This window comes from Cricetulus griseus, chromosome 4 (assembly GCF_003668045.3).
Source record: "Cricetulus griseus strain 17A/GY chromosome 4, alternate assembly CriGri-PICRH-1.0, whole genome shotgun sequence".
In the NCBI taxonomy this organism is placed as follows: Eukaryota; Metazoa; Chordata; class Mammalia; order Rodentia; family Cricetidae; genus Cricetulus; species Cricetulus griseus.
Genome location: NC_048597.1, coordinates 103,809,658 through 103,835,659, shown reverse-complemented (window position 1 = coordinate 103,835,659; position 26,002 = coordinate 103,809,658). Strand labels below are relative to the sequence as shown.

Sequence of the window (26,002 nt, the reverse complement as noted above, 5' to 3'; positions counted from 1 at the left end):
CCTATATTAAAGAAGTCTAGTTCAGTCTTATGCAGGTTCCCCAGGTCCTAGAATTCTTAACAAAAGTGCTAGAATTTACTTTCCTGAACCCGTTCCTGTGTTGGAAAGTGACCACAGTGCTTCTCTACCCCTACCACCCCTTTTTAAAATAGGACGTTTTATTTTATGTGTGTAAGTGTTTTTTCTGTGTGCATATCTGCTCACCACTTGTGTGCAGGTACCCAGGGAGATCAGGAAAAGGCATCAGATCCCCAGAAACTGGAGCTCAGACGGTAACAGTGAGCTACCATGTGGGTGCAGGGAACAGAGCCCAGCTTCTCTGGAAAAACAGCCAGTGCTCTTGACCTCTCAGGAACCATGTTTCCTCTTTAAGCAGCAACTTTATGGAGATACACTTCATTCATGATAGAACTCACTCATTTACACGGAAATTCAGTGAGGTTTCATTTTTTGTAGATTTGCTGAATTATGTGGCCACTATCACAATTTGTTTTTAGAACATTCTTCACCCAATAATAAATGACCCATTAGCAGCCATTGCCTATAGACTCTCAGTCCAAGCTCACCGAGTCTGCTTCTGTAACTACTTTGGAAGTGGCTTTATGCCCTGAGTGTCGAGCAGAAAGGATACTGAAAAGGAGGCTTATGAGTTCAAAGCAAGCCTGGGCTACATAACAAACCGGTAAATATCTCACTACAATAAAATGTAGGCTAGCTTTCATGGAGAAGGGTATAGGTTTTGGAAACCTGTTCTTGGCAGAGGGAGCAGGCTATGCAGAGACATGGCCTCTAAGAGTCTGGAGAAGTTGCAAGCTTGGAGTGCAGAGGCAGAACCCCTGTGTAGACCAGGCTGACCTCAAACTCACAGAGATCCATCTGCCTGCCTCTGCCTCCTGAGTGCTAGGGTTAAAGGTGTGCACCACCACCACTGGGCATCCTACAATCATTTTTCCAAATTCTTTTTATTGCATTTTTACTTATTTATTGTGTGTGTATATATGTATGTTTTCCTGTGTGTGTGTGTGTGTGTGTGTGTGTGTGTGTGTGTGTGTGTGTATTTAAAGGTAGAGGTCAGATGACAACTTGCTGCAGTCAGTTTTCTCCCAACAACATGAGTCCCAAGGACTGACTCAGCCTCAGGCTTGGAAAGCATCCTTTGAGCCATCTCCATGGCCCTGACAGTTCTTGCTGGTATTTCTTGGCGCTGTTAGGTGCATCAAGGTCAGAGCCATCCCACCATTCCTGAAAGTGATTCAGGCCTGCTCCTATTAGTGTTCACTGTATGCCACTATTCCTGGGGAGATGTGAATAACTCAAATGGTCTGCTCCCTCCAGATAGGGTATCAAAGTACAGAAGCCACCAAAGTCAAATGTCATGAACCAGTGGGTTTTAATGTGGTTATTTACAGGGACAGAAATGACTCAAAGATGGCTGCATCACTTAAGCCCACCCAAGCATGGGTGACAGCTCACAAAAGCTTGAGCTCACCGCACAACCTGCAAGGCAGTTCAGCAGGCTGGAGTGTCCTTTGCAAGCAGCTCTGCTGGTCTCAGCCCATTCTAGGTATCTCAGCTTGTCTGAGAGTAACTCTCTGCAGTCTGTACAGCTTATGCTTTCTTGGGGAGGGCAGGACTTAGTGTATCTGACCAGTTTTAGGAACTTCCTTAGCGGTTTTGTGTTGTTTCCTCCCTGGGCTTAACAAGTTTCCCTGCAGGATGGAGCATCTCAGCTCCTTTAAGAACAAATGGTTGTATCAGCTCCCTGTAAAACAGCCCATGTCTTGTCTCTCTATTTGATGGGAAATTTTAAACTGGATGAAACTGCTATACAACAGCCAGGGGCTATCCCAGCAGGCCACACCACATCAGACCCTCACAGTCTGCAATGCCTATCACACAGTACTCAGTATTTCTCACACAGTACTTCAGTACTTCTCACACAGTGCTACAGTGCCTATCCCACTATCTCTCCAATATAAAAACAGGCTCAGAATCACTTACCCAGGGTGACACAGTGAACAGGATGTGGTCCTGGCTGGGAGTCACTCAAGCATTTAGAACCAACCATGCAGGACACTCTCTTCGAGTGTCCACTCGCCTTTTTGTTTAACACAAGCAGACAGCTGGATAAAGGTGGCAGCTTCACACCCCTGTGTAACCAGAAGTTCTGCACATGTGTGGTTCCTTCCTGCTCCCAAGTGCTCTGCTGATGGATGACTGTCTAATTTTCTGTCCAGTTCCCTGAGGACAGGCGTTTAAGTTATTTCCAACCCTTTACAATCATAGCTGTTTGCAGCCAGATCTTAGTTCCTTTCCATGAATCCTCCAGTAGAAGAAAATCCTACCAGACTAAACAAAACACCAAACAAACAAAAAAAAAATAAAGCAAAACAAAAACAACTTTAAAATCTGGATTCCAAATTCTCTGCCTAGGAGACTGTCCCATTAGAGCAGCAGATGCCATCTTCAATTCAGAAACCAGTTGAAGTTTTCCTCTTGAGGATGGGTGGATATGGGGAGATCTCTTTGGACCCTAAGCTCACTGCTTATTTAGATCCCACAATCAAACCACACAGACCCTCTCTATTCCAGGAATGGCCAGACTAGTTCCTACCCAGAGCCACTAAATTTACAATCCCCTGATCCTAGAATGCACCCTCATTCTCTCATGGCTTTCTCCTGATCTTTCTCTTTTCCTAGAGGCCTTTCCAGTTCAGGTTGGTTGTTTTCAACATTTCAACATTTCAACCCCATCACTGGGTCTTATTTTATTGTTTTGTTTTTGCAATATTGGTGCAGGAACCTTTGGCCTCATTCATGTTAATTAGGCAAACACCTTGCCATTAAGTAATATCCCCAGCCCTGGGTTCTTTATTGCACTTAATGCTACCTGGCATTTTCTCCCTATTTTCTGGTGGACTTCCTGCCTTCTCTGTTCTGTTTTGCACACTGCAGTCTTCCTAGCTCCTAGCACTCAGAGCATAGTTCATGTTTTAGTTAGGATTTATATTGCTGTGATAAAACACCATGACCAAAAGCTATTTGGGAAAGAGGGCTTATTTCAGCTTACAGTTTGCAGTCCATCATGAAGGGAAGTTAGGGCAAGAACTCAAAGCAGGAATCTGGAAGCAGGAACTGAAGCAGAGGCCATGGAGGAATGCTGCTTACTGGCTTGATCTCCATGGTTTGCTCAGCCTGCTTTTATTACAGCACCCAGGATCTTGTGGCATTGCCCATAGTGGGCTGATCTCCCACATCTGGAGCCCAGTCTGAGAGAGACAATTCCTCAAATGAGGTTCCCAGGTGAGTGTAGTTTGTGTCAAGTTGATGAGACAATCCAGCAATAAGCTACTTTATTATTTACCACGGAATGTACTCCCTTTTAATATGTATAATCTACTTACACATATTGTCTGGTTCCATCACTACACTGCCTCCAGAAGGGCAGAGTCTTGATTGGGTCCCGTTTGATCTCATGTGTCTTATTTTTCTTAAGAGTCAGGATCTTTGCTGCCCAGGCTGGCCCTGAACTCCTCAGCTGAAATGGTTCTCCTTTCTCAGCCTCTCCAATATCTGGGACAACAGATGCATAGAGCTCTGCCCGGCTCTCAAATGCTTAGAAAGGCAGTAGGTGCGCGACAGAAGCCCCACCCCCATTACAGTGGATCCGCCCACCCTGGATGTCCCGCCTACTTCTCCTGAGGCTCCACCTCACCAGCATCTTGCCCCGAAAGCTCCGCCCCATCCCGGAGACTCTGTTCCCCCTTCCTCAGAGTGTCCCGCCCATTTCCCCTGAGGCTCCGCCCCACTAGGGAGGCTCTTCCCGCCCATTTCCTCGGAGGTCCCGCCCCTTTCTGGAGACTCCACCCCGACCCTTCTGAGGAGCCCATCTCCGTTTCCCAGAGGCCCCGCCCTACCCAGGATGTCCCTCCCACTTTTCTCGAGGCTCCGCCCATCTAGGAGGCCTTGAGGGCTCCTGTCTCAGAGGCCCCACCCCATCCAGGATGTCCCGCCCAGTTCCCTGAGACTCCGCCCCCCAGCGCCGCCCGCCCGTCAGCGGGCGGCGGGGCTGGGCTCCGACCTTGTCGCGGCGCAGCGCCTTCGGCGTGCGGAGCTGATTGCTGCTTCGGCTCGGTGAGAGGCGGGCTCCTGCGTCCCGGCCACGGCGCGTCCCCCTCCCTCGGCTCACCTGGTGGCAGGTGGCAGGTAAGGGCCGTGCCCGGCTCTGCGGCGCTCGCAGCGGGAATTCGGCTGTTTTTGACCCTTCTGCGACGCTGTCTGTAGGTAGCCTGTGAGGAGCGTTTAGAGGAGACCCTGGAGGCCTGTGGCCTGCATGGAACTGGCGGCGACCTCTGAAGGGCTGCGAGCGCCAGGCCTGGCCTGGGCCAAGCCTTCCCTGCCGGCAAGCGGGCCTGGCAGTCCCAGGGGCTCCTCCTCGCCCGCCTGCGTTGATGGAGATAGCTGCGAGCGTGGCTGACGCCTCCCTTCCCTCCGTCCCACCCCCTGGAGATGGGTGGCCTTCATGCCCCTGCAGCAGATGGCGTGGGGACAGGTGTCAGAACCTCCTTGGTTTTGCTACCAGGTTCCCTGAGGCCACCTGGCATCGCCCGACGGAGTGCCAGGCACAGCAGTGGGATGTGGTGGGGCCCAGCAAGGGCGGGAGTCAGGATGGAGCCATGTGGACCCAGCCTGGGTGTGTCCTGTTCTCCAGAGACCCCAGAGCAACTAGGACAGTCATTACCAGCTGAGAACAGTGACCAGCCTCCCCCGGGCTGGGCCCTCGGAGTGACAAGCTCGCCGAGTGAATGGGAGCCACCTGAGGCAGGACCTTTCCCTGCAGTTCCTAATTAGACTGGGAGCGCCCTTCCTCCTCTTCCAACAGAGGGTAAAGTCTGGGTGTCCCTGGAGCTGTAATGGGCATGATGACTGTGAGCCTCCCAGGGCATTGGGTCACAGAACCGGGAGGTAAAGGCAGGAGGGAAGACCCAAGACAGGAGGCTGTTTTGAGTGTAATGATAGTTACTTCTCTCCTGGTTGTTCCTGACTACCCTTGCCTACGCTGACAGCTGGAGGTAATCTCCTCTGATGGGAAGAAAAACGCCTTCTTCTAGATTCCCCTGTGCTTGGGATGCAGATCAGTGGGAGAGTGCATGCCTAGAATGAGGAAGGTCCTGAATTCTACCTCCAGCACCAAAAGAAAACACAGCCCAGTGGGGCTGAGGTCACTTGCCAGTCCTGTGCCATGCCTTAGCATTTGTGTCAAGGCAATGTGTCCTGCCTTAACTGGCCCCTACCGGCCCCTCAGCAAGGCCTGCTCTGCCTCTGGCCACCATCTTGCCCTTGTCTCTCTGGCCATGCACATCACCTGTGTGCTCACAGTCTGCCCTCCAATTCCAGCTCACTGTGCGTCCTCCGAGTCCGGGCAGATGGAGGATAGGCATGTGGTTCCCAGAAGCCTCCCAGTCCTCAGCTTCCAGCCCTACAGTGTGTGTGATTGTGGTCCTTCTCCACTTCACCCTGCTCTGTAGATTTACTTAACAGCAGAGTAACCTGCCTCCCCGCCCCCGCCCCCGCCCCAGGACTGTAACCTGCCCTGCCCTGAGTTGGATTCTGCTCCCTCTGGGAGGCAGGGCACCTTGTACTATGGGTACTCTACCTTGGAGACCCCTAGATAAGCCTCCCCTTCCTCCCTTCCCAGGCTTCATTTCTGCCACCTGCAAAAGTGCTTCAGCTAGCCTGTGATGTTAATGTTAACATCTGGAGTTCTTTCCAGGGGCTCCTAGGTGGGCCGCTGGCTACTTGGGCTGGTGGGGGTTTCAGGGAGGAATCTTCAATGACTGTCAGAGGTGGGAGGCTGGCTAGCTCCTGGGATTCAGGCTAGCTGCCCATCTCCGGCTAGTCTTCTGTCTCACTCCTGGCCCCTTCCTAAGGGCCATGGACCCCTGGTGCCCACCCCAGGAAGGCAGCAGCTGGGTTCCTGGCAGGCCTAGTGAAGCCAACACTGGCTTGGCAGGAGGCCTGGGGTGGCACTGGGCCAGGAGCTTCCCTTCTTGGGCTCTGAGTGGAGCTCACCCACTCACGCTCCCTGAGGCGTCTGCATTGCAGCAGACTGAGCCCAAGAGCTGCGTTGGCAGCTCGGACCCGGCAGGGATGGAGGAAGGCCTGGGCAAGGGTGCCTGTCTGTCTCATTCCTTCTCTCTGTCCTGACCCAGCTTGGCCCTGGCTCCCTTTGGAAAGGCAGATGCTGACTAATCAAGCCATAGCTCTGACACACACTCAAATCTGCCTGGCACTGCTGCAATGACAAAAATATATGAGGCTTGGGACTCATTCCCCTCCGTGCCCTCTCTGCTTCTTAGACACACACACACACACACACACACACACACACACACACACACACACCTTTAGCAGCATGGAAGGGGGCACATCCACCTGGAAGAGACTGTCATCAAGTATAGAGGTGCATGGAGCACAGATTTTGGAGCTCTACCTAGCTGTGTGACCTGAGGCAGGTCACTTGACCTCTCTGAGCCTCAGGTGTCTAAAATAAAATTAGAATATATTTCATGAAGTCTTGCATAGATGTATGTAAATTATTCAGAGCAGTGCCTTGCTCATGTTCCTATCAGAGAATGTAGGCTCTTACTTTTGCCACCTCTGCTTCTTGACTGAGCCCCCAGTGATGTCAACTATTTTTCTTGAAGGAACATATCCTGTTTGTGTCAGTTGTATTCAGAAGTTACTGCTTTGCTTTTCACCAGCTGTATGATCTTGGGCAGATTCCTGACTTCTCTGAGCCTCATTTTCTCAATGTGCTGCATGCAGACAACAGTGCAAACCTCATAAAGTCATCTTGATAATTAACACGTGCAAAGCAGGTGTCACGGGGGTTGGCTTGTCCCATACATACTCAATGTAATGATTAGATGCATGCTGTATGTCAGGTGTGCAGTGCACACAGGCGGAGGACCCTGGTGCTATGGGCCTTCACACAGGGGGCCATGTTCACTGAGTGACTGGAACAGGTGACTTTGTCTCACCATGCCTCAGTTTCCCCAGCTGTAAATGGAGATGCAGAGAAACTGACCTCATGTATAAGGTTAGATCACTCTACAGCTCAAAGTCAGTCCCCATGGTGTGGCTACCAGAGCCATGGAGAAAAGTTAATCCTCAGGCTGGGTCTCCTGTCACTCAGTACCACCTCCTCCACACAGGGCTCAGGGCATTCCCCCTTTTCCTGGACCCCATTGCCCCCTCTCAGGAAGATCTATCTGATCAGGAGGCAGTACTCAGGGTCACCTTCAGCCTTTCCCAGACCTACCCTAAACAAACACTCGAGGCCACAAGACCCGTACCCTAGAGTCCCTGAAGCTCTGGGACCTGCCAGACCTCAGTGAGTCCTTAGGGGCCCCATTGTGGGAGGAACTCCAGGGATGTGAACAGCAAAATCCAGAAAAAGACAAGGGGGTCTAGGCGAAGAGTAAGGGCCAGCCTAGGCTGGATATAGAGTCTGGAAACTTCCAAGCAGACACAAAGGTCTCTGGGTTGCCATGGAACCTGAGAGTGAAAGGTGAGTTGAGATACAGCGTGCGCAGCAACTATCAGCGGCGGTTAGTGTGCGTCACCTGTTCCAGGCCTGATACCACACACTAAACTTCACCAGCACCTTGTGTAAACGGAATGATTGATCGAGACTCTAGTAGCCACATGCTGAGCTCTGCTAATCTCAGCTTCACCCTCTCAGTAGTGACAAAGTCCTCCAGGTGATTATTATTGTCATCGTCCCCACCACCACCACTGCCTGAGTCCTCCTTGCCTTCAACTATAAGGAGTACACTCTTGCCTTGGGGCTCTGGTCTTTTGTTCCACCTGTCCCAGTGCTTTCCCCCATATATCCTTGGGGCAGGTTCTGTCCTCTCTGTCTCTCTGTCTCTCTCTGTCTGTCTCTCTCTCTGTGTGTCTGTCTGTCTCTGTCTCTCTGTCTCTCTCTCTCTCTCTGTCTCTCTGTCTCTGTGTGTGTGTGTGTGTGTGTGTGTGTGTACACGTGTTTGAACTAGACATTAGTGCTTGCTCACACATAAGCAAGCACTCTATCCCTGAATTGATCCTCTCTTTTCACTTTTAAATTTCGTCTCACTAAGTTGCCCAAGCTGGCTCTGAACTTGCTATCCTCCTGCCTCAGCTTTCCCAGTAGCTAGAATTACAGGCCTGAGCCACCAAGCCTGGCTCCCTCACCTCTTCCAAGTCTTGCTCAAATGTCACCACCCCTGTTTACACCTCTTTCTCTGTCACAGGCCTTATCATTCAACACCAGTCATTTCTTTGTTTTATTTAATTTTTGTTTTTATGTCTTTTGTATGTGTAATTTGCCTACATGAATGTGTGTGTACCATGTGCATTCAGTGTCCACAGAGGCCACAGGAGGATGTTGGAGCCTCTGAAACTGGAGTTACAGACGACTGTGAGTTACCATGTGGATGGTGGAAATGAAAGCCTGGTCCTCTGGAAGAGCAGACAGTTCTCTTAACCACCGAACCATTTCTTCAGCCCCTTTTAAATCTCTTCTTCAGTCTCTTTTGAATCTCCCTCCTCTCCTAGCAGGTCATTCTCATACGGGCAGGGATCTTTGTGGTTTGTCTTCATTGTTTTCTGTTTCTCTTTATTGTCTGGTGGTGGTGCTGCTGCGATGTGCGTTTGTGTGCTCGAGAGTGTGTGTGTGTGCGTGCTCGCATGCACGTACATGTGTACACATGCCTGCATGCTTCCAAGATTGATGTTAAGTGTCGTCCTCCATTGCTCTCCACCTGTTGAAAAGACTTTTATTATTTTTATTTATGTCTGCATGAGACGATGTATACTACATTCATGTAGGGGCCTGCAGAGTCCAGAAGGGATAAGAGCCCTTGGAGTTGGAGATACAGTTAGTTGTGAGCCACCTGCTGTGGGTGCTGGGGCCTCTGCAAGGGCAGCCATTCACAACTGCTCCTAATGAGCATCTCTCAAGCCCTCCACCTTGTGTTTTAAGACCGGGTCTCTCTGACCTAGGAGCTCATTGATTCTGGCTAGTCAGTAAACTCCTGTCTCTGACACTCCTCCCCACCCCACCCTGGGAAACAAGAGAAAACAAGTGCCTCTGTGTCTGACTTTTGTGAGTCCTGGGCATTTAACTCATCTCCCCATACTCACAGAAGTGCTTTGCTCACTGAGCCATCTCCCTAGACCGAATTCTTCTGTTCTACTTTTTAAATGAGGGTGTGTGTCTCTGTGGTCCAGGCTAGCCTTAAACTGAAATTCAGTACAGTCCCCCACCTCAGCTTCTAGAGCAGAGTCTGGGGATTATGGGCCTGAGCCACCACATCTGGCTCAATTTTTGCTAATTGCTAAATCCCAAACACAAGGAACACAGGCCTACAGCAGATGCTAAACAGACATTCCTTCCATGAGAATAATTTCCAACACCCCAGGAAATCACTGTAGTCACCCGACTGGCTCAGAGTTGCACAGCCCTAGGAGCACACCCACACCTCTTGCCCTGATCTGTCTGTTGCCTGCAGGTGTGGCCTCGCCCAGCAGTAGATGATGGCCTTGCCCCGGTGAGCTACAGCCAGCCCCCATCACCCACTTGCCACCAGCCAGCAGGATGCGGCTGTGGAAGGCAGTGGTAGTGACGCTGGCCTTTGTGAGCATGGACGTAGGTGTGACCACCGCCATCTATGCCTTCAGCCACCTCGACCGCAGCCTGCTGGAGGACATCCGACACTTCAACATCTTCGACTCGGTGCTGGACCTCTGGGCTGCCTGCCTGTATCGCAGCTGCCTGCTGCTGGGGGCTACCATCGGTGTAGCCAAGAACAGCGCTCTTGGGCCAAGGCGCCTGCGGGCCTCGTGGCTCGTCATCACCCTCGTGTGCCTCTTTGTGGGCATCTATGCCATGGTCAAACTGCTACTGTTCTCAGAGGTGCGCAGGCCCATTCGGGACCCGTGGTTCTGGGCGCTCTTTGTGTGGACCTACATCTCACTGGCAGCCTCCTTTCTGCTGTGGGGGCTGCTGGCCACTGTGCGGTCAGATGCAGAGGCCCTGGAGCCTGGGACCGAGGGCTTCCACGGGGAGGGTGGGGCCCCTGCTGAGCAGGCGTCGGGAGCCACACTACAGAAGCTGCTCTCCTACACCAAGCCTGATGTGGCCTTCCTAGTAGCTGCCTCCTTCTTCCTCATCGTAGCAGCTCTGGGTAAGTGGGGTCGTGGGTCTGGCCCACCCTGAGCCTTGGTCTCCAAGGACGCACCTCAGGCTGCTCAACAACCTCGTTCCCCACCGTTTAAGTAGCTATTTACTTAGGTGGTTCACATCTCCCAGAGATCCCGAAAGAATGGGTATCTTACCTTGTCATCTCAGCACTTAAGAGGCTGAGTAGGGAGGGTTGTTGAGAGTTTGTGGCCAATCTGGGCAAATAGTAGGACCCGTCTCAAAAATACAAAGAAAAGAAGAAAACAACAAAACAACCAAACACCCCCCCCCAAAAAAAAAAAACACACCTGGGAGGTGGTAGCACACGCCTTTGATCCCATCGTTTGGGAGGCAGAGGCAGGCAGATCTCTGTGAGTTAAAGTCCAGCCTGGTCTACAGAGTGAGTTCCAGAATAGTCAGGACTGTTACACAGAGAAACCCTGCCTTGAAAAACAAAACAACAACAAACCTAAGAGAAGATAATGGAAAGGCAAATGCTGTAACCTGTGTGCTTATCCTAATTCTACCCAATTCCCCTCATTGTCCTGCCCAGGTTAACCACAGAGGTCGCAGAGGCTTATGGTGGGCAGGAGACCCATTTATTTCTCCACCTATGTGTACATCATGTATATGTGTTTTTGTGTGGACATAGAGGCCAGAGGTCAACCTGAGTATTGGCCTTGGCAGCCCTCCATCTGATTTTTGAGACAGCCTCACTGAACTTGGAGCTCACTGATTGGCTAGAGGAGCTGGCAGCACTCAGGGATCCTCCTGTCTCTGCCTCCTAGGCAGCAGAATTATTATCACCACACACTGCCTTGGCCATCTTTTGAAATGGGGAACGTCTTCCCAAGCCCTAGTCCTCTCTCTTTAATGCTTTTGGTGTTTCCCAATGTAGCTCCCAACATGTGGGCTGTACTACTTCCCACTTTGTGCATTTTTTTTTTTAATTTAATGGCTTCTAGACATTCCCCACACAAAACTTCATTAGTTTCTTCAGCTGCATAGACCTCCACTGTGTGGCAGCGATAGCATAGTTGTTTTTTTTTTTTTTTCCCCATTTGCCTCCTCTTGTATGAACTTGTCTCATGTGCCTGGATGGAGCTGAATGGTGAAGTGTGTCCTGATTTGAACGTGAACTGTCTGGTGCTGTGGACAGGAAGGTGGTATTACAAGATTGAGACTCTGTGGCTTCTCTTGTTGGCAGGGCCTGGGGTCTCACTGAGCTGTGGGACCTGGGTGAATCTCTCAAGCCTTCTGAACCTTACTTCCCTCTTCTGGGGAATGGCAAGCACAGGGCTTGGCACGTCATGGTAGGTGATCAGGAATTCACAGAGACAGACCCTGGGGGCAGTAAGAAAGGCAGAGTATTCTCAAAGAATGCCAGGGAACCTGAGCTGGCAGATGCTTTTCTCCTTTTCCTCCAAGCTCCATCCCACCCCCCACCCCTGCCTGCCACCCTCTCAGTTCCTTCCCCTTAGTGTCTCTGGGATCACAGGCAGTTGCTCAGACTCTCTTCGTATCGGTCTCCGTGCCTGTAAAGTAGGGGGTCACAATCCCTGTATTAATCAGCTGTGTGTTGCTGTGACAAACTACCCTGGCCACAACTTGTAAGGAAGAAAGGTTAGTTTGGCTCATGGAGTTGGGTTCCAGTTATGGTTGTCTGGCTCCGTGGGCTTGGGACCTACAGTGAGACAGAATATCATGGCAAGAGTGTAGTGGGGGGGCGGGCGTTGGTAGCGAACGTCTTTAATCCCAGCACTTGGGAGGCAAAGGCAGGTGATCTCTGAGTTCAAGGCCAGCCTGGTCTACAGAGCGAATGCCAGGATAGGCTCCAAAGCTACACAAAGAAACCCTGTCTCGGGGAAAAAAAAAAAAAAAAGAGTGTAGTGGGGAACCATCACTTCATGGTGGCTAGGAAGCAGAGAGATGACAGATAAAGGGGAGAGAGAGGGAAAGGTGAAGAGGAAACACCCATACACTGACTAGGCTGGACTCCTAAAGCTTGCACTATGTCCCAGGTGGGGGCGATCCTCCATCACACAAGCTTTTGAGGGGACATCAAATTCAAACCATGCAGTCCCATGATGTTGGGGAACGGGTAATAGGTCACTGAGCTAAGAAGATAAAATGCCCCAGACAAGCCCTAGCACATGGGGAGCACACTGATCTTGAGTAACTGTAAGCATCAGGCTGACCCTTTCCGTTTAACCCTTCTGCACTTACATCAAAGCCCCAGGGCTCTCTTGGACAGCCATCTTGGATTCTCCTGAGTGGCCTTGTCATCATGTTGGTGTTATTGATCAGGCACTCACACCAAGTCCTGATCCCTGGCACCAGATGTCACACCATGACCTTGTCCCTATGCTTACGGTGGCATGCCCAGGGGGTACAACTGTTCTACAGTGCCACTGAGTTCTGGCAGCCATCAGGGTTACTTCAGGCCAAGCAGTACTGACTCTGGGCAAGCTGAGCCTCAGTTTCTCACTCTGCAGTGGGACGAGGAGCTCATACAAGCTAAGAGAGACAAGCAGGGCACCTGGGGTAGGTGTAGGGTTAATGTGAGGTCGTGAGGTGAGTCTCTATTCAGTCCACAGTGTCATCTGTGCCGGCCCTTCCTTCTGTCCTGTCATGACCTAAACACAGGGGGAATAAAGCCACCAGCCACCAAGTGGGGACATGTTTCAGTGCACCCCACTTCTATGTTTTATCTTTTTGAGACAGGTTCTCACTGTATAACCCTGGCTGTCTTAGAACTTTCTGTAGACCAGGCTGACCTTGAACTCACAGAGAGATCCATCTGCCTCTGCCTCTCAGTGCTGAGACTAAAGGTTGTGTACCACCACCCCAGACATCAACACTGCCTGGCATCAATATTCTTTTTAAAATTTTATTTTCTAGCCGAGCGTGGGTGGTGCATGCCTTTAATCCCAGCACTCGGGAGGCAGAGGCAGGTGGATCTCTGTGAGTTCGAGGCCAGCCTGGTCTCCAGAGCGAGTGCCAGGATAGACTCCAAAGCTACACAGAGAAACCCTGTCTTGAAAAACAAACAAACAAAAAATTATTTTCTGAGTCAGGTTGCTCTGCATATCCCTGGATGTCCTGGAAGGATTCTTTTTGGGGGGAGGGGAGTTGTTGTTTCAAAACAAGAGTTTCTCTCTGTCACTCTCGCTGTCCTAGAACTATGTAGACCACACTGGCCTGGAACTCAGAGATTCACTTGCCTCTACCTCTTGAGTGCTGGGATTAAAGGCATGAGCCACCACCTCCCAGTTTTTTTAAAATCACATTTGTATTTACTTTTTTGGGGAGGGGCTGCTTTAGCACATGCTATGCCCCGTGAGTGGAGTTCAGAGGACCGCTTAAGAGAGTCAGCTCTGGCCAGGCGGTGGTGGTGAGCGCCTTTAATCCTAGCACTCGGGAGGCAGAGACAGGTGGATCTCTGTGAGTTTGAAATAAGCGGGGTCTACAAGAGCTAGTTCCATGACAGCCTCCAAAGCCATAGAGAAACCTGTCTGGAAATCCTACCCCCCTAAAAAAAAGGGGGGGGAGTCAGTTCTGTCCTCCCACCATGTAGGTCCCGGGATCAAACTCAGTTTGTCAGACTTGGTGGCAGAGCGTTCCCCAGTGAGCCGGCTCACCAGCCCAGGATTCTTTTCTGTTTGTCTTCCAATTCATGTTCTTTGTGTCTGTGGCACCTGTGTGGGTGCATGTGGAGGTCAGGAGTCAGTGTCAGCTGTCTTCCTCAGTCGCCCTCCACCTTAGCTTTTGAGGCAGGGTCTCTCACTGAACCTGGAGCTCACTGATCCATCTGGGCTGGCAGGCCAGTGAGCTTCCAGGATCAGCCTGCCTCTGCCTCCTCAGCACTGGAGTTCCAGGCTATGCCAACATGCTCAGCTGTTTATGTAGGTGCCAGGGTCTGAACTCAGATTCTCATGCTTGCAGGACAAGCCCTTTACCAACTCATTAGCTCTTGTTTATTTATTGTTTTCAGACAGGACCTCATGTGACCTAGGCCAGCCTTGAACTCCTGATCTCTGCTGCCACCTCCCAAATGGAGATTATAGGCATGTGCTATACCATACCTGCTTATTTTTGCTATTTGAGACAGAGTCTTATGTCACTGAGGCTGACCCTCAACTTCTAATCCTCCTGCCTCAGCTCCCAAGCATTGTAAACCAGGATTCTTTCATTGAGTTTCTTGGCATCTCAACTGTATAGAAATGTGGGCAAGCGATGAGTGATATAACTGCTGTAAGCACCAGTCACCTCCTCTGTGGAAAGAAGTCATTTCCACAAATAGCAAGAACAAAAATACCAAAGCCATAAGAACACCGGGTGACATTTGGGACTTGGAGGAGATAAGGGAACAGATGTCTGAGGTAAGACGTCTTCTAGGCAGAGGGGTCAGTGTGCACAGATCCTGAAGCAGAAGGTACCTGGCTGTTAAGGAGGCAGCCAAGTCTGTGGGGACTGGAGCAGAGTGAGAAAGGTAGAACAGATGTCCCGTGTCTTCCTGCACAGGTTGCCATGAGCCATTGCAAGGACCTTAGTTCTTGCCCTGGGTGAGCTGGGGGTAAACAGACCATATTGAGTTGAGAGGGCCAAGAAGTGAATGAATTCAAAAGTGGGAAGCAGCCCCTGAGACAGGCGAGATGGGTGACTTGGAGCAGGGTGGGGCTTGCTGAGACAGCAATAGCAGTCAGATTTGGGAAATTTGGAGTGTCCAGATGCTTATCGATTCCTCAGAAGGGTTTGCAGTACTCCCAATACCAAAGAGCACACAGCTCACCATCATCAGAGCTCACTGATGGGTAAACTGAGGCAGAATAGTAGCTCAGGTAAAATCCAGCCATAGCTGGACACCCATCCGGCTAGAGCCAGATGACTGCCCCGAGGCTCCTGCTTCATATCCAGCAGAGGGCGCCAGAGCCCCACAGAAGGTCAGGGTGCATGTAAGACCCTACCTTATGTCCAGTCTCAAGCCTCGCTCAGTCTGTGCCAAGAGCTGCAGTGAGGACATCCAGAGGAATCTGTGAGGGTCAGGGTCAGGGCTTAGCTCCATCCCCAGTGCTAAAAATCAAAGGTGGTGCCAGGTTTGGTGTCTGGTGAGGGTTGCTGCCTGCATTCAAGGTGAGAGAGCATGGCTGTGTCCTTGGAGAAGAGGAACTGTGTCCCCCAGGACACAGGAAAGGAAGGGCAGGGCTTTGAGAGGCTCATACTAGCTGAGTGAAACACACTTCAAAGCCCCCCCTTAAATATGTGCTCTTTAACATGCATGAACTTCGGTTGAATCTCCTGTCTCCTTCCTTGCCACTGAGTCAGAAGGGTGAAGATCCAGGAAGCCTGTGGGTGAGGAATCACCCTGCCAGCTGCAGAGCTCCACCCCTCAGAGGGATGGGACCAGCACAGCCCGGAGCAGAATGGCAAGGACTTCCTGGTTCTGGAAGGTGGACTGTACACCCAGACGAATGAAATCACCTTTGGCATCCCTCAGCTGATGATGAGCTGTATGGCCTGTGTGGAATGGGTGATGGCAGGACCCGTGACAGGCTTCATATGCTGGGTGCCCAGGTGCCCAGGTGTCTTCAACGTCAGCCTGGGCCATGTAGACTAGTCACAGTGTTTTCTCTGTAGAGGGTGTATTAGTTTTCTTCCCTGAGCTGAACTTGGCACACAGTTAAGAGTACAGTCCGTCGTGGTGGGCACGTAAGGCTGCTGGTCACGTGGCATCTACAGCCTGGAAGCAGAGATGAAGGGTGGGCTCAGCTTTTTCTCTCCGTTTTATTCAGTTAGGGACCCCAGCCTGTGGGGAACTGGAGCCCACATTTTTTTTTTTTTTCGAGACAGGGTTTCTCTGTGTAGCTTTGGAGCCTATCCTGGCACTCGCTCTGGAGACCAGGCTGGCCTCAAACTCACAGAGATCCGCCTGCCTCTGCCTCCCAAGTGCTGGGATTAAAGGTGTGCGCCACCAACGCCTGGCCTGGAGCCTGCATTTATGGTGGGTCTTCCCACCTCAGTTAATACTGTCTAGAAACTCCCTCACAGCCATGCCCAGAGGTTTGTTTCCATGGTAATTAAGTCCCATCAAGTTTACTGTAGGGGCAAGCAGGCACTGGCAGAATAGACCACTGGTTGGGTGAGAATCTGTGGCTGCCCCTGAGCCTGCACTGTCTCCCCTAGGTGAGACCTTCCTGCCCTACTACACAGGCCGGGCCATTGACAGCATCGTGATCCAGAAGAGCATGGACCAGTTCAGCACAGCCGTTGTTGTCGTTTGCCTGCTGGCCATTGGCAGGTAGCCACCCAGCCCATACACAGCACATCTTCAGGAGAGCAGGTGGAAGGGAGGGCAGGAGAGTGAAGGGTGCAACCCAGCATCAGTCCAGCACCATGGCAACCTCTCATACTGGCTCTGAACCCTTTGGTTAGGTCACATCTTAGAGTCACACTCTCTTGTCTCTGAAGATGACTCCAGCCTCTGAGGATATCCTCTTTCCCTCCCTGGCTGGTTTGTGAATATGCAGCCCAAAGGACTAGCTTCCTAAACTGTTCTAGAAGGGTCTGGCTGACAGTGTTGAGTCCTTCACCCTTGCTGAGGGACTTACTGGGGAGTGAGGGGGTCTAGACCCCAACACCATCCCTACAGAGTAGCCTGTCTCTCTCCTTTGGGGGGTCAGGGGGTGGTGGCTGCTTCCTGCCGGAAGGACACCGGCTATACCGTCTCTCATCTGCAATCAGCTCATTGGCCGCAGGTATTCGGGGCGGCATTTTCACCCTCGTATTTGCCAGACTGAACATTCGCCTCCGGAACTGTCTTTTCCGCTCATTGGTGTCGCAGGAAACGAGCTTCTTTGACGAGAACCGTACAGGTTGGTCCCTCCTGAGGACTTTGGGTATCCAGGGTGAGCTAGCTTCTTTGTGGAGCCCAACAGTAGCATGGCTTGCCCTGCTAGCTCTTCCTCTGGTCCAAATCAGAGTGGAGCCCTGGACAGCTAAGCTACCTGGGGAGATTTGGGGTGAGGTATGGCTACCACAGGACCCTGGCCAGGCCACTTGAGGTCTCTGCAGTGGGTGAGGCCTCTCATTGCCTTGTGAAAACCCCAGGGGCCAGTGCTGTCTGAGAGTGGTCTGCAGAGGCCCAGTCTCTTTGGACTGAGTGATGGGGGATCCTAAGCAGGGAGAAGAAGTATGTCCACCATGGTCTCAAGCACTGGACCAGCCCAGCCCTGCCCACCCCTCACCTTCAGGGCCTGTGTCCCCTATAGCCACACCTGATGGCTGTTGCAAGGCTCCTAGCCCAGTACCCCACATTGTGTGAGACACCTGTTATGTGTTCTTCTCCAAGCTCAGGGGGCTTTCTAAGGTGGGTGTGGGTGGTGTTTATCAACTTTGCCAGTGACTGCGGTGATGAGTAAGTGTGTGGTACCAAGCTGGCCCTTCCAGCTGACATTCAGCTGCTGTTTCCACTCAGTGGGCAGGCAGATGCTGCAACCGTGTGTGGTAGCGCACACCTGTGATCCTGTCAAGGCCAGCCTGGGCTACTTGAGACCTGGCCTCAAACAAAACAGGGGAAAAAATGGTACTAGGGGCTGGGGCTGGCTCCCTAGCCTTCCAGAAGGTGTGGTGGGAAAGACCTGACTCATACTCTCCATCTCAGAAGCCCCTTAGTGTCCCCTGTGCCCACCCTGCAGCTCTGGGCATCCTTGCCACAGAGGGCTGAGCTGCCTGTGTTCCAGGGGACCTCATCTCCCGCCTCACCTCTGACACCACCATGGTCAGCGACCTGGTCTCCCAGAACATCAACATCTTCTTGAGGAACACAGTTAAAGTCACGGGCGTGGTGGTCTTCATGTTCAGCCTCTCCTGGCAGCTTTCCCTGGTCACCTTCATGGGCTTCCCCATCATCATGATGGTGTCCAACATCTACGGCAAGTACTACAAGGTAGGCGCCATCTGGTCCCCAAGCAGCGCCTGTGTCTGCTTCAAGGAGCTAGACCAGGATGTCCAAAGGCAGTATGTGTATTCATTTCTTCATTTGGTCTTTGGGAATTTCCTGGGCACCTATTTCCAGCTCTGGAAAGCAGTGACGTAGGCCCTGCCTTCAGGGCTCATGTCAAGTGACAGCTGGTCTCAGGTCACAGATGTAATCCCAGCACTCATGCCTAAGGACTGCCACTACAAAGCAAAGCAAGGCAGACAGTTGTGAGTGGGGTGGCTGCTGGGACCTGAGGAAAGTGGACCCTGTCTCAGGGCACAGCACACACCAAGGCTCTGCGGAGGAATGTGCCTGTGTGTCTGCTGGGTAGGTGGTGGGAGACAGGGAAATGACAGGTGATGAGGGCCCAGGTTGGTGCTGGGTTTTAAGGGGATGGTGACTTGGGTCTCACTTGTGATCTAGTATGAGGCAGTCTGAAGTCTGCTCCACCACTGCCTGCTAACTGGGCTCACTCTCCCTGGCCTCCTGGATTTGCAGCCCTAGAACTGAGTTCAGACATGCAGGTCTGGGCCCCATGACAGGCTCAGGCACCAATGGGGAGGGAACTCCAAAGTAGGAGCTTCCAGCCTCCCTAGTCTCTGTTCCCAGCTCTGGAGCTCTCCCCTCTGTAAACACATTTCCTTCAACCTCCAGCCTCGGAAAAGGCCACCTCCCCTCAGCTCTGATCATGGGTTCTCCAGTAGCTCCTCACTGAAGGGGGAAAGTGAAAGGGTGGGATGGAGACTGTTCCCTTCCCTGCCCCTGCTCCCACCTTCCTGCAGTCTTGCTGACCTCTGTCTCTGCCCACCTGAGGCCCCACCTCCAAGTGGGTGGAGCCTTGAAGAAATTCCTTTAGGCTCTACCATCCCTACAAACCACACATACCACCTGCAATCAGATGTGCCTGGGGATACTAGAGGGCTTGGGAGGTAAAAGTACTTGCTGTGCAATCCTGGTGACCTGAGTTCAGTCCCCAGAACCCAGCAAGTGCAAGGACACAATCAACTCCATAAAAGTGACCACACCCATGCCAGGAGATTTGTTCCCGTGTCCCCACCACAATAATAAAAGATTAAAAATAATAATAATACAAGCCGGCATTGGTGGCACATGCCTTTAACCCCAGCACTCAGGAGGCAGAGGCAGGTGGATCTCTGTGAGTTCGAGGCCAGCCTGGTCTTACAGAGTGAGTGCCAGGATAGGCTCCAAAGCTACACAGAGAAACCCTGTCTCCAAAACCAAAACCCAAAACAAACCCAACAAAACAAAACAAAACCAACAGAACCAGACATGACTCAGGGCCCCACCTAGTTCCTCCCAGGTGTGGTGTGCCTGCTCCCTGTGACCAAGTGTGACACTCAGATCATGGAACCAGCTAGAGCACCATGCCATCCTGCCCTGTGGGGCAGCACTGCTGGCCTGCTTAGGCAGCTATTGTGTTAATTACTGTGGAACAGACCAAAGCAGAGCTGCTTCCCCTCCAGCCACCTCTGCTTACTATACGAGCAGATTCCCCAGTCTGTGGTGTTCACAGTGCACATGTCTGGGATCTCTCATCCTCACCTAGCTCATGCTGATAGCACTTGATGTTTCTTGAGTTGTGTACAACTGAGCAACATCCAGGGCCTACTGTTCTTAGGCCAGCTCAGGACCAGGTGTGGAAGCTCATTTTCTGGAAGATTTACCCCAAACTGGAGTCAGTGTTCTCTTTTAGGCACTGTGGGTGACTTCAGAATCACCCAGGGGCTGGAGGTATGGCTCAGCGGTTAAGAGCACTGGCTGCTCTTCAGAGGACCCAGATTCAATTCCCAGCACCCACATGTTAGCTCACAACTGTCTATATCTTCAGTTCCAGGGGATCTGGCATCCTCACAAGTCATACATGCAGGCAAAATCCCAGTGTACATAAAAACTAAATAAAAATAATAATAATTGTCCAGTCCTCAGAAGCTGACCCCAGTAACTCCACTGGGGTCTGTTCCCTTGAGTCTGTCCTATTGGTTAGAAGGAAATGGGGTTGCGGTGGGCAGTGTGGGATGGAGGTGGCTCCAGGAGTGTAGTGAGGCTGTCCTGCCCATTCCTGTCCACAGAGGCTCTCCAAGGAGGTCCAGAGTGCCCTGGCCAGAGCCAGCACCACAGCCGAGGAGACTATCAGCGCCATGAAGACAGTGCGCAGCTTTGCCAATGAGGAGGAAGAGGCAGAGGTGTTCCTCCACAAGCTACAGCAGGTGTACAAGCTGAACAGGAAGGAGGCAGCAGCCTACATGTCCTATGTCTGGGGCAGCGGGGTATGTGTGGTCAGATGCCAGGGTGAGGGGATGGGCATCCAGATAGGGAACCCTTGCTTGGGCAATAGTCTGGGTCCCCACATATGGGTATAAAGTCATCTGAGAGTCTTTCCTGGAAAGACCATGGTGCCCTTCAGAAACCTCTGTCCCCGTCTGTGTGAGGTGGCAGGGTAGGTAGGAGCTTGCTTCCCCAGACTAGTTATGGCCCAACCTAAGCCTCAGCCCCTCCCTAGAGAATTTGGTTTGTCCCTGTCCCAGTAGTCTGGGAGGTGGGAGCTAGGCCAGCCTGGGATTGGCGGGGGCAGGAAGTACAGTTTCCATGGGAGGAAGTAGCTGGAGGGAGGGGTACAAGGGAGCCAGGAGGCACTACCTGAAACACTACCCCCTAAAAATGCCAGCCAAGCAGAAGAGAATGGACAAGTGTCCAGCCAGCTGCTAAGCCTCTGCCAATTCTTCAACAGCAGGGCTCTTTCTGTTGTACAGGAGAACACTTGTCTAGCCCTTGGGGTGGGGAAGGGCTGGTGGGGATTCTGGGACGGTTGTGAGTTGCCTCATCTCTCAGACCTCCCTTCCCCAAAGACCATAGCATGAGGTCTCCAAGGCACTGCCCTTCTTCAGGAGCCTAGTTAAGGAAACAAAAAGTCCTCACTGTCCTGCTCTGCCTGGCTGCTGTGTGACCTTAGTTGGTGTACCCACCTCTCTGATCCATGCTCTTTACAATGAAGACTAATAGTCCTGCCTGGCCTGGCAGAGGAACCTGAGGGTAGCATGTGCCAGCCAGGGCCTTACAAAGAAAGCCTTGTTGTGCTGCCAAGCCCATAGCCTGCTCCAGCTAGGGGCCTTTGTAGGGGATTCTGGGGGCAGGGAGTTGAGTGACAGATGGGGCAATGAAGTTTTCTGTTTGTGGCAGAGTATGCAGAGCCCTTAAGGCTGCCTTCCGGCACCCAGTGAGGATGGCTCCATGGGGAAAAGACACTTGTCACCAAGCTTAGTAACTTAAGTTCCAAAAGAAGCTCCTCTCCTGATCCCCTGGTCCCACTCACAGGGTGGGGACACAATAGAGGGCAGGGCCCTGGGCTGGCTAAGACCTGGGAGCATAACCCAAGTCCCCTCCCTCTCTACAGCTCACACTCCTGGTGGTCCAGGTCAGTATCCTCTACTATGGGGGCCACCTCGTCATCTCAGGGCAGATGAGCAGCGGCAACCTCATTGCCTTCATCATCTACGAGTTTGTCCTGGGAGACTGCATGGAGGTGAGGGGCTGGAGGGGGCGGTGTGCAGGTGAGACAGGTTCGGATTATATTGGGCGGGAGTGTTTTTAGCCAAATAGAATGAGTACATGCAAGATTGTTCCAGACCCATTTCAGAAATTCAAATATGCTTCTGGGATAATGATGCCAGAGAAACAAGCTCTGAACAGGGACACAGGACGTCGATGTTGGAACACATGGCATCTCGTGTACTGTGTGATGATGTCACTGTTGGAACACACGGGCATAGCGGGTGTGTACTGTGTCACTGTCATCAGGGCAACCATGTGCTCTGTTGGTGTTAACTCATGTCCCTAAGGTGGACACTATTACAACACCTAAGGGGCTGAACACGGGAGCCAAGCAGGCATCCTCACTCAGACTCTGCCGCCATTTCCTGCTGTGTCAGATCAGCAAAATTCTTGCATTCTCTGTGCTTCTGAGAGAAGCAACCTCATTGCTTAAAAAGCACTCAGTGAAGAGGGTGACTGTTAGGGTGCATGTTTATTTTGGGTGCATGTGTAGCCAGAGAGAATATATAGAGTTCAATAAGACCCATTTAAAAATTCAATTAGGGCCGAGGATGTGGCTCCAGTGTTAGGTGCTTGCAGAGCTTGTGTGAATCTAGCTCCCATCCTCAGCACTGAATCAAAGGGGCTAGTTGGTGCAGGCCTCCACCACAGCACTGGAGAGGTGGGAGCAAGGGAGCAGGAACTAACAGCTGGCAGCTTGGGCATCAACTCAAGAGTCCCCGGTACTGCAGCTGGGTTATCTCTCAGATTCTCTGCTATTGCCAGAGGCAGGAGCCCAGACTGGCCACACCATGACCGTCCCTTGGTGGACTTTCTTCCCCTCCCTGACACTTGGACATGGTGGGGCACCCCTTTAATTCCAGCAGCAGGGACAGGTGGATCTCTTGTGAGTTTCAGGACAGCCTGGTCAAATTGTAAAATCCTATCAAAGGAACATCTTCAACCAGCCTAGGCTGCATCAGGCCATGGAAAAACAGTTGCCAGGCTGGCACACACCTTTAATATCAGCACTCAGGAGGCAAAGGCAGAGCTCTGTGGGAGTTTGAGGGCAGCCTGGGCTACATAGTGAGTTTCAGAACAGCCAGGGATACATAGACTCTGACTTAAAAAAATAAAATAAAGAAAAGGTTTGATTTCCACTCTGCTGTGCTCGCCTGCAGGGTGAGCATATCCCTGCAGGGTGGCAGTAGAATCAGTAGGACCAACCCTGGGCCCTGGCTCTAATGCTTGGACACAGTGGTATCACTTTTTTTTTTTCATGATCACTGTGTGCTGCACCAGCAGGTGGCATCTCCCCCAAAGCTGCAGCTCTGTCCTGTGACCTCCCCACACCCCATCATTGGTGGGTGTCAGGGATGGTTGTCAGTGAGACCAGGGTGTGTGTCTTCCTTGCAGTCTGTGGGCTCCGTCTACAGTGGCCTGATGCAGGGAGTGGGGGCTGCTGAGAAAGTGTTTGAGTTCATCGACCGACAGCCAACCATGGTACATGATGGGAGCTTGGCCCCTGACCACCTGGAGGGCCGGGTGGACTTTGAGAATGTAACCTTTACCTACCGCACTCGGCCCCACACGCAGGTCCTACAGGTAAGAGCAGCTCGAGGTCTGCCAGAACCACCCTTCCCACCTGTTAGTTGTATGGAGCAAGTAAGGTCAGGCCCTGGGCTGCACTGAGGAACCCTGCCTTTAACTGAACCTCAGAGACCTGTTAGAGAGGGCTGGACATGGCTCAAGCAGAGTGCCTGCCTAGCGGGCTTTCATTCCCAGTGCAAAAAAAGGGTGTGTGTGTTGTGGGCCGGGGTTGGGTGGGGGCGTTTTTTAGTACCTTAACCAGAAGCCAGAGGGGTGGACCTAGAGATGTGCTGCAATCATGTAAGCACAACCCTTAATTTGCTTGCCATACCCCTTCAGAAGTACTGGCAAGGCGGAGAGGTACTAACAGCCAAGCAGGGCTTCTCCTCAGAGGTGACCTGTGAGCAAGACCTGTCCAGGAAGCAGAAGCTGAACAGATGGCTCTCTGCAGAACACACTCCAGACCATGGAGATTGAAAATATAAAGGAGCCACTGAACCAGTCCTGGTGGCTTGGGCTTGTCATCCCAGCTACTGGAGGCCCAGGGCAGGAGGACCACAAGTTCAAAGGCCCTCTGGGCCACAGAGCAATGAGGACCAGGCCAGTCAGTGAAAAGAGATCTGGGTTATAATTCCACCTTTTGGGAGTCTGCAGCAGGAGGATTGCCACTAGTTCAAGGCTGGCCTAGGCTACGTAGTAAGTTTGAGATTGCCATGGGCCCCAGTATGGGGATGTAGCTCAGTGGCTGGGCCTTTGGTTAGCATGCATAATGTTCTGGGTTCAATTCCCAGCACCTCAGAAAACAGTAAAATCAACCCCCCCACCTCAGGTCTGGTGTCTAGGAAGACCTCTCAGGTGCTGGCCAACAGCACCGGCAGAGGCAGAGGCGATGGAGTGGGCTGGGGATGCCCCCCTGCCTGTGAGACCTGAATGAACATCTTGTGTCTCTGCAGAATGTCTCCTTCAGCCTGTCCCCAGGCAAGGTGACAGCCCTGGTGGGGCCCTCAGGCAGTGGGAAGAGCTCCTGTGTGAACATCCTAGAGAACTTCTACCCACTGCAGGGCGGCCGAGTGCTGCTGGATGGCAAGCCCATCGGCGCCTATGACCACAAGTACCTGCACCGCGTGGTGAGTGCCGCATGCCCTGTCCTCCTACCTGTCCTTCCTATGAGCCATGACCCAGATGCAGAGAAGGGTGCAATTTCAAACCCATCACTGAAGTGACCTCACCACATAGAGCGTGCTGGTACTCCACAAGCCACCATGCCCATTCTCTTACCCTGACCCATGTGACAGCCATTTCTTGGATTGGCATTAATTTCACCCCCTCTGGACATACCCAGACTGAATGTCTCTACCTCACCCAGGCAGAGTCGAAGTGCATGAGGTCCCTCCTGTTCTCATGGGCTCCTCCTCATCTGCAGGTGCAGCAGCCGTGCACTGAAATGTGGGGCATTAACAGGCCCTCATTTCCTTCTTGTTCAATGTTTCCATCAGCAGACACTCACTGTACAGTAATGGGCTTATTAAGAATGGTCATTTGTGCCGGGCATTGGTGGCACACACCACCTTTAATCCCAGCACTCGGGAGGCAGAGGCAGGCGGATCTCTGTGAGTTCGAGGCCAGCCTGGTCTCCAGAGCGAGTGCCAGGATAGGCTCCAAAGCTACACAGAGAAACCCTGTCTCAAAAAACCAAAAAAAAAAAAAAAAAAAGGGGTTATTTGTATGGAACAGCTTGGCAGTATTCACTCTCGTCACCCTCTCCTGCTCCCAATGCTACTCACATCTTTTTTTTTTTAATGACACACTTTTATCATAGTTGCTTTAGGGCCATGGCCTCTCTTCCCTTTGTATAATGGCTTTTGGGGTTTTTGTTTGTTTGTTTTTAACATTTGTGTGTGTATTCATGCTTGCCATGCAGACAGGTGAGAAAACTTTCAGGAGTTGATTCTCCCTCTCCCTCCGTCATGTGGGTCCTGGAGATGGAACTCAGGGCATCAGGCTTAGCAGCAAGCACCTTTACCTACCAAGCCATTACCAGCCCTTCTTTTGACTTTGAAAAAGTGTCTCTCATGTAGCCCAGATTGGCTTCAAACTCCTGGCAGTCCTCCTGCCTCAGGCTCCTGAGTGCTAGGATTATGTCTATCTGTCACCACACCCAAGTGTTTTTCTTACTATTTATTTATTCACTAAACTGTGTAGTGTAGCAACTGTTCACTGAGTGTGGACATTGTACTCAGAGTCTGTGTGTGGGCTCTGTGCAAGTGTTTAGAGGAGAAACATGGGCAGCATGGGTTCTGGAGTCTGAGTGTATCCTAGTCCCATCCCCTGAAGATGCAGAGGGCCTATCTTGTGTCTGCCCTTCCACCTGAGTCACCAGGTAGCCTTGCTGTGCTGTGTGTTCCAGTGCTGAGGGATGCCCACTGTTAGAATCGCTGTCTGTCCATCTGTCCACACCTCCTACTCTGGTAGGAGTTTGGGTCATTTTACTTTAGTTTTTAAACATCACAAGAGTATAGCGATTGGGCCGGAGAGATGGCTCACCGGTTAAGAGCACTGACTGTTCTTCCAGAGGACCTGAGTTCAATTCCTGGCAACCACATGGTGGCTCACAACCACCTTGAATGAGATCTGATGCCCTCTGCTGGAGTGCAGGC

General features: G+C 51.9%; 1 protein-coding gene across 1 annotated transcript in view; it reads left to right on the top strand.

The window, feature by feature from the left end:
- The first annotated feature begins 9,567 nt into the window (after positions 1–9,567).
- Abcb9 (ATP binding cassette subfamily B member 9) overlaps positions 9,568–26,002 on the top strand; it is a 31,353-nt gene continuing 14,918 nt past the window's right edge. The window contains exons 1-8 of the mRNA XM_035443323.1: positions 9,568–10,232; positions 16,412–16,526; positions 16,970–17,100; positions 17,968–18,173; positions 20,297–20,494; positions 21,619–21,747; positions 23,172–23,360; positions 24,299–24,472. Coding sequence (XP_035299214.1) covers positions 9,644–10,232; positions 16,412–16,526; positions 16,970–17,100; positions 17,968–18,173; positions 20,297–20,494; positions 21,619–21,747; positions 23,172–23,360; positions 24,299–24,472 — 1,731 coding nt within the window. The 5' untranslated portion in view covers positions 9,568–9,643. The remainder of the gene's footprint in view (positions 10,233–16,411; positions 16,527–16,969; positions 17,101–17,967; positions 18,174–20,296; positions 20,495–21,618; positions 21,748–23,171; positions 23,361–24,298; positions 24,473–26,002) is intronic.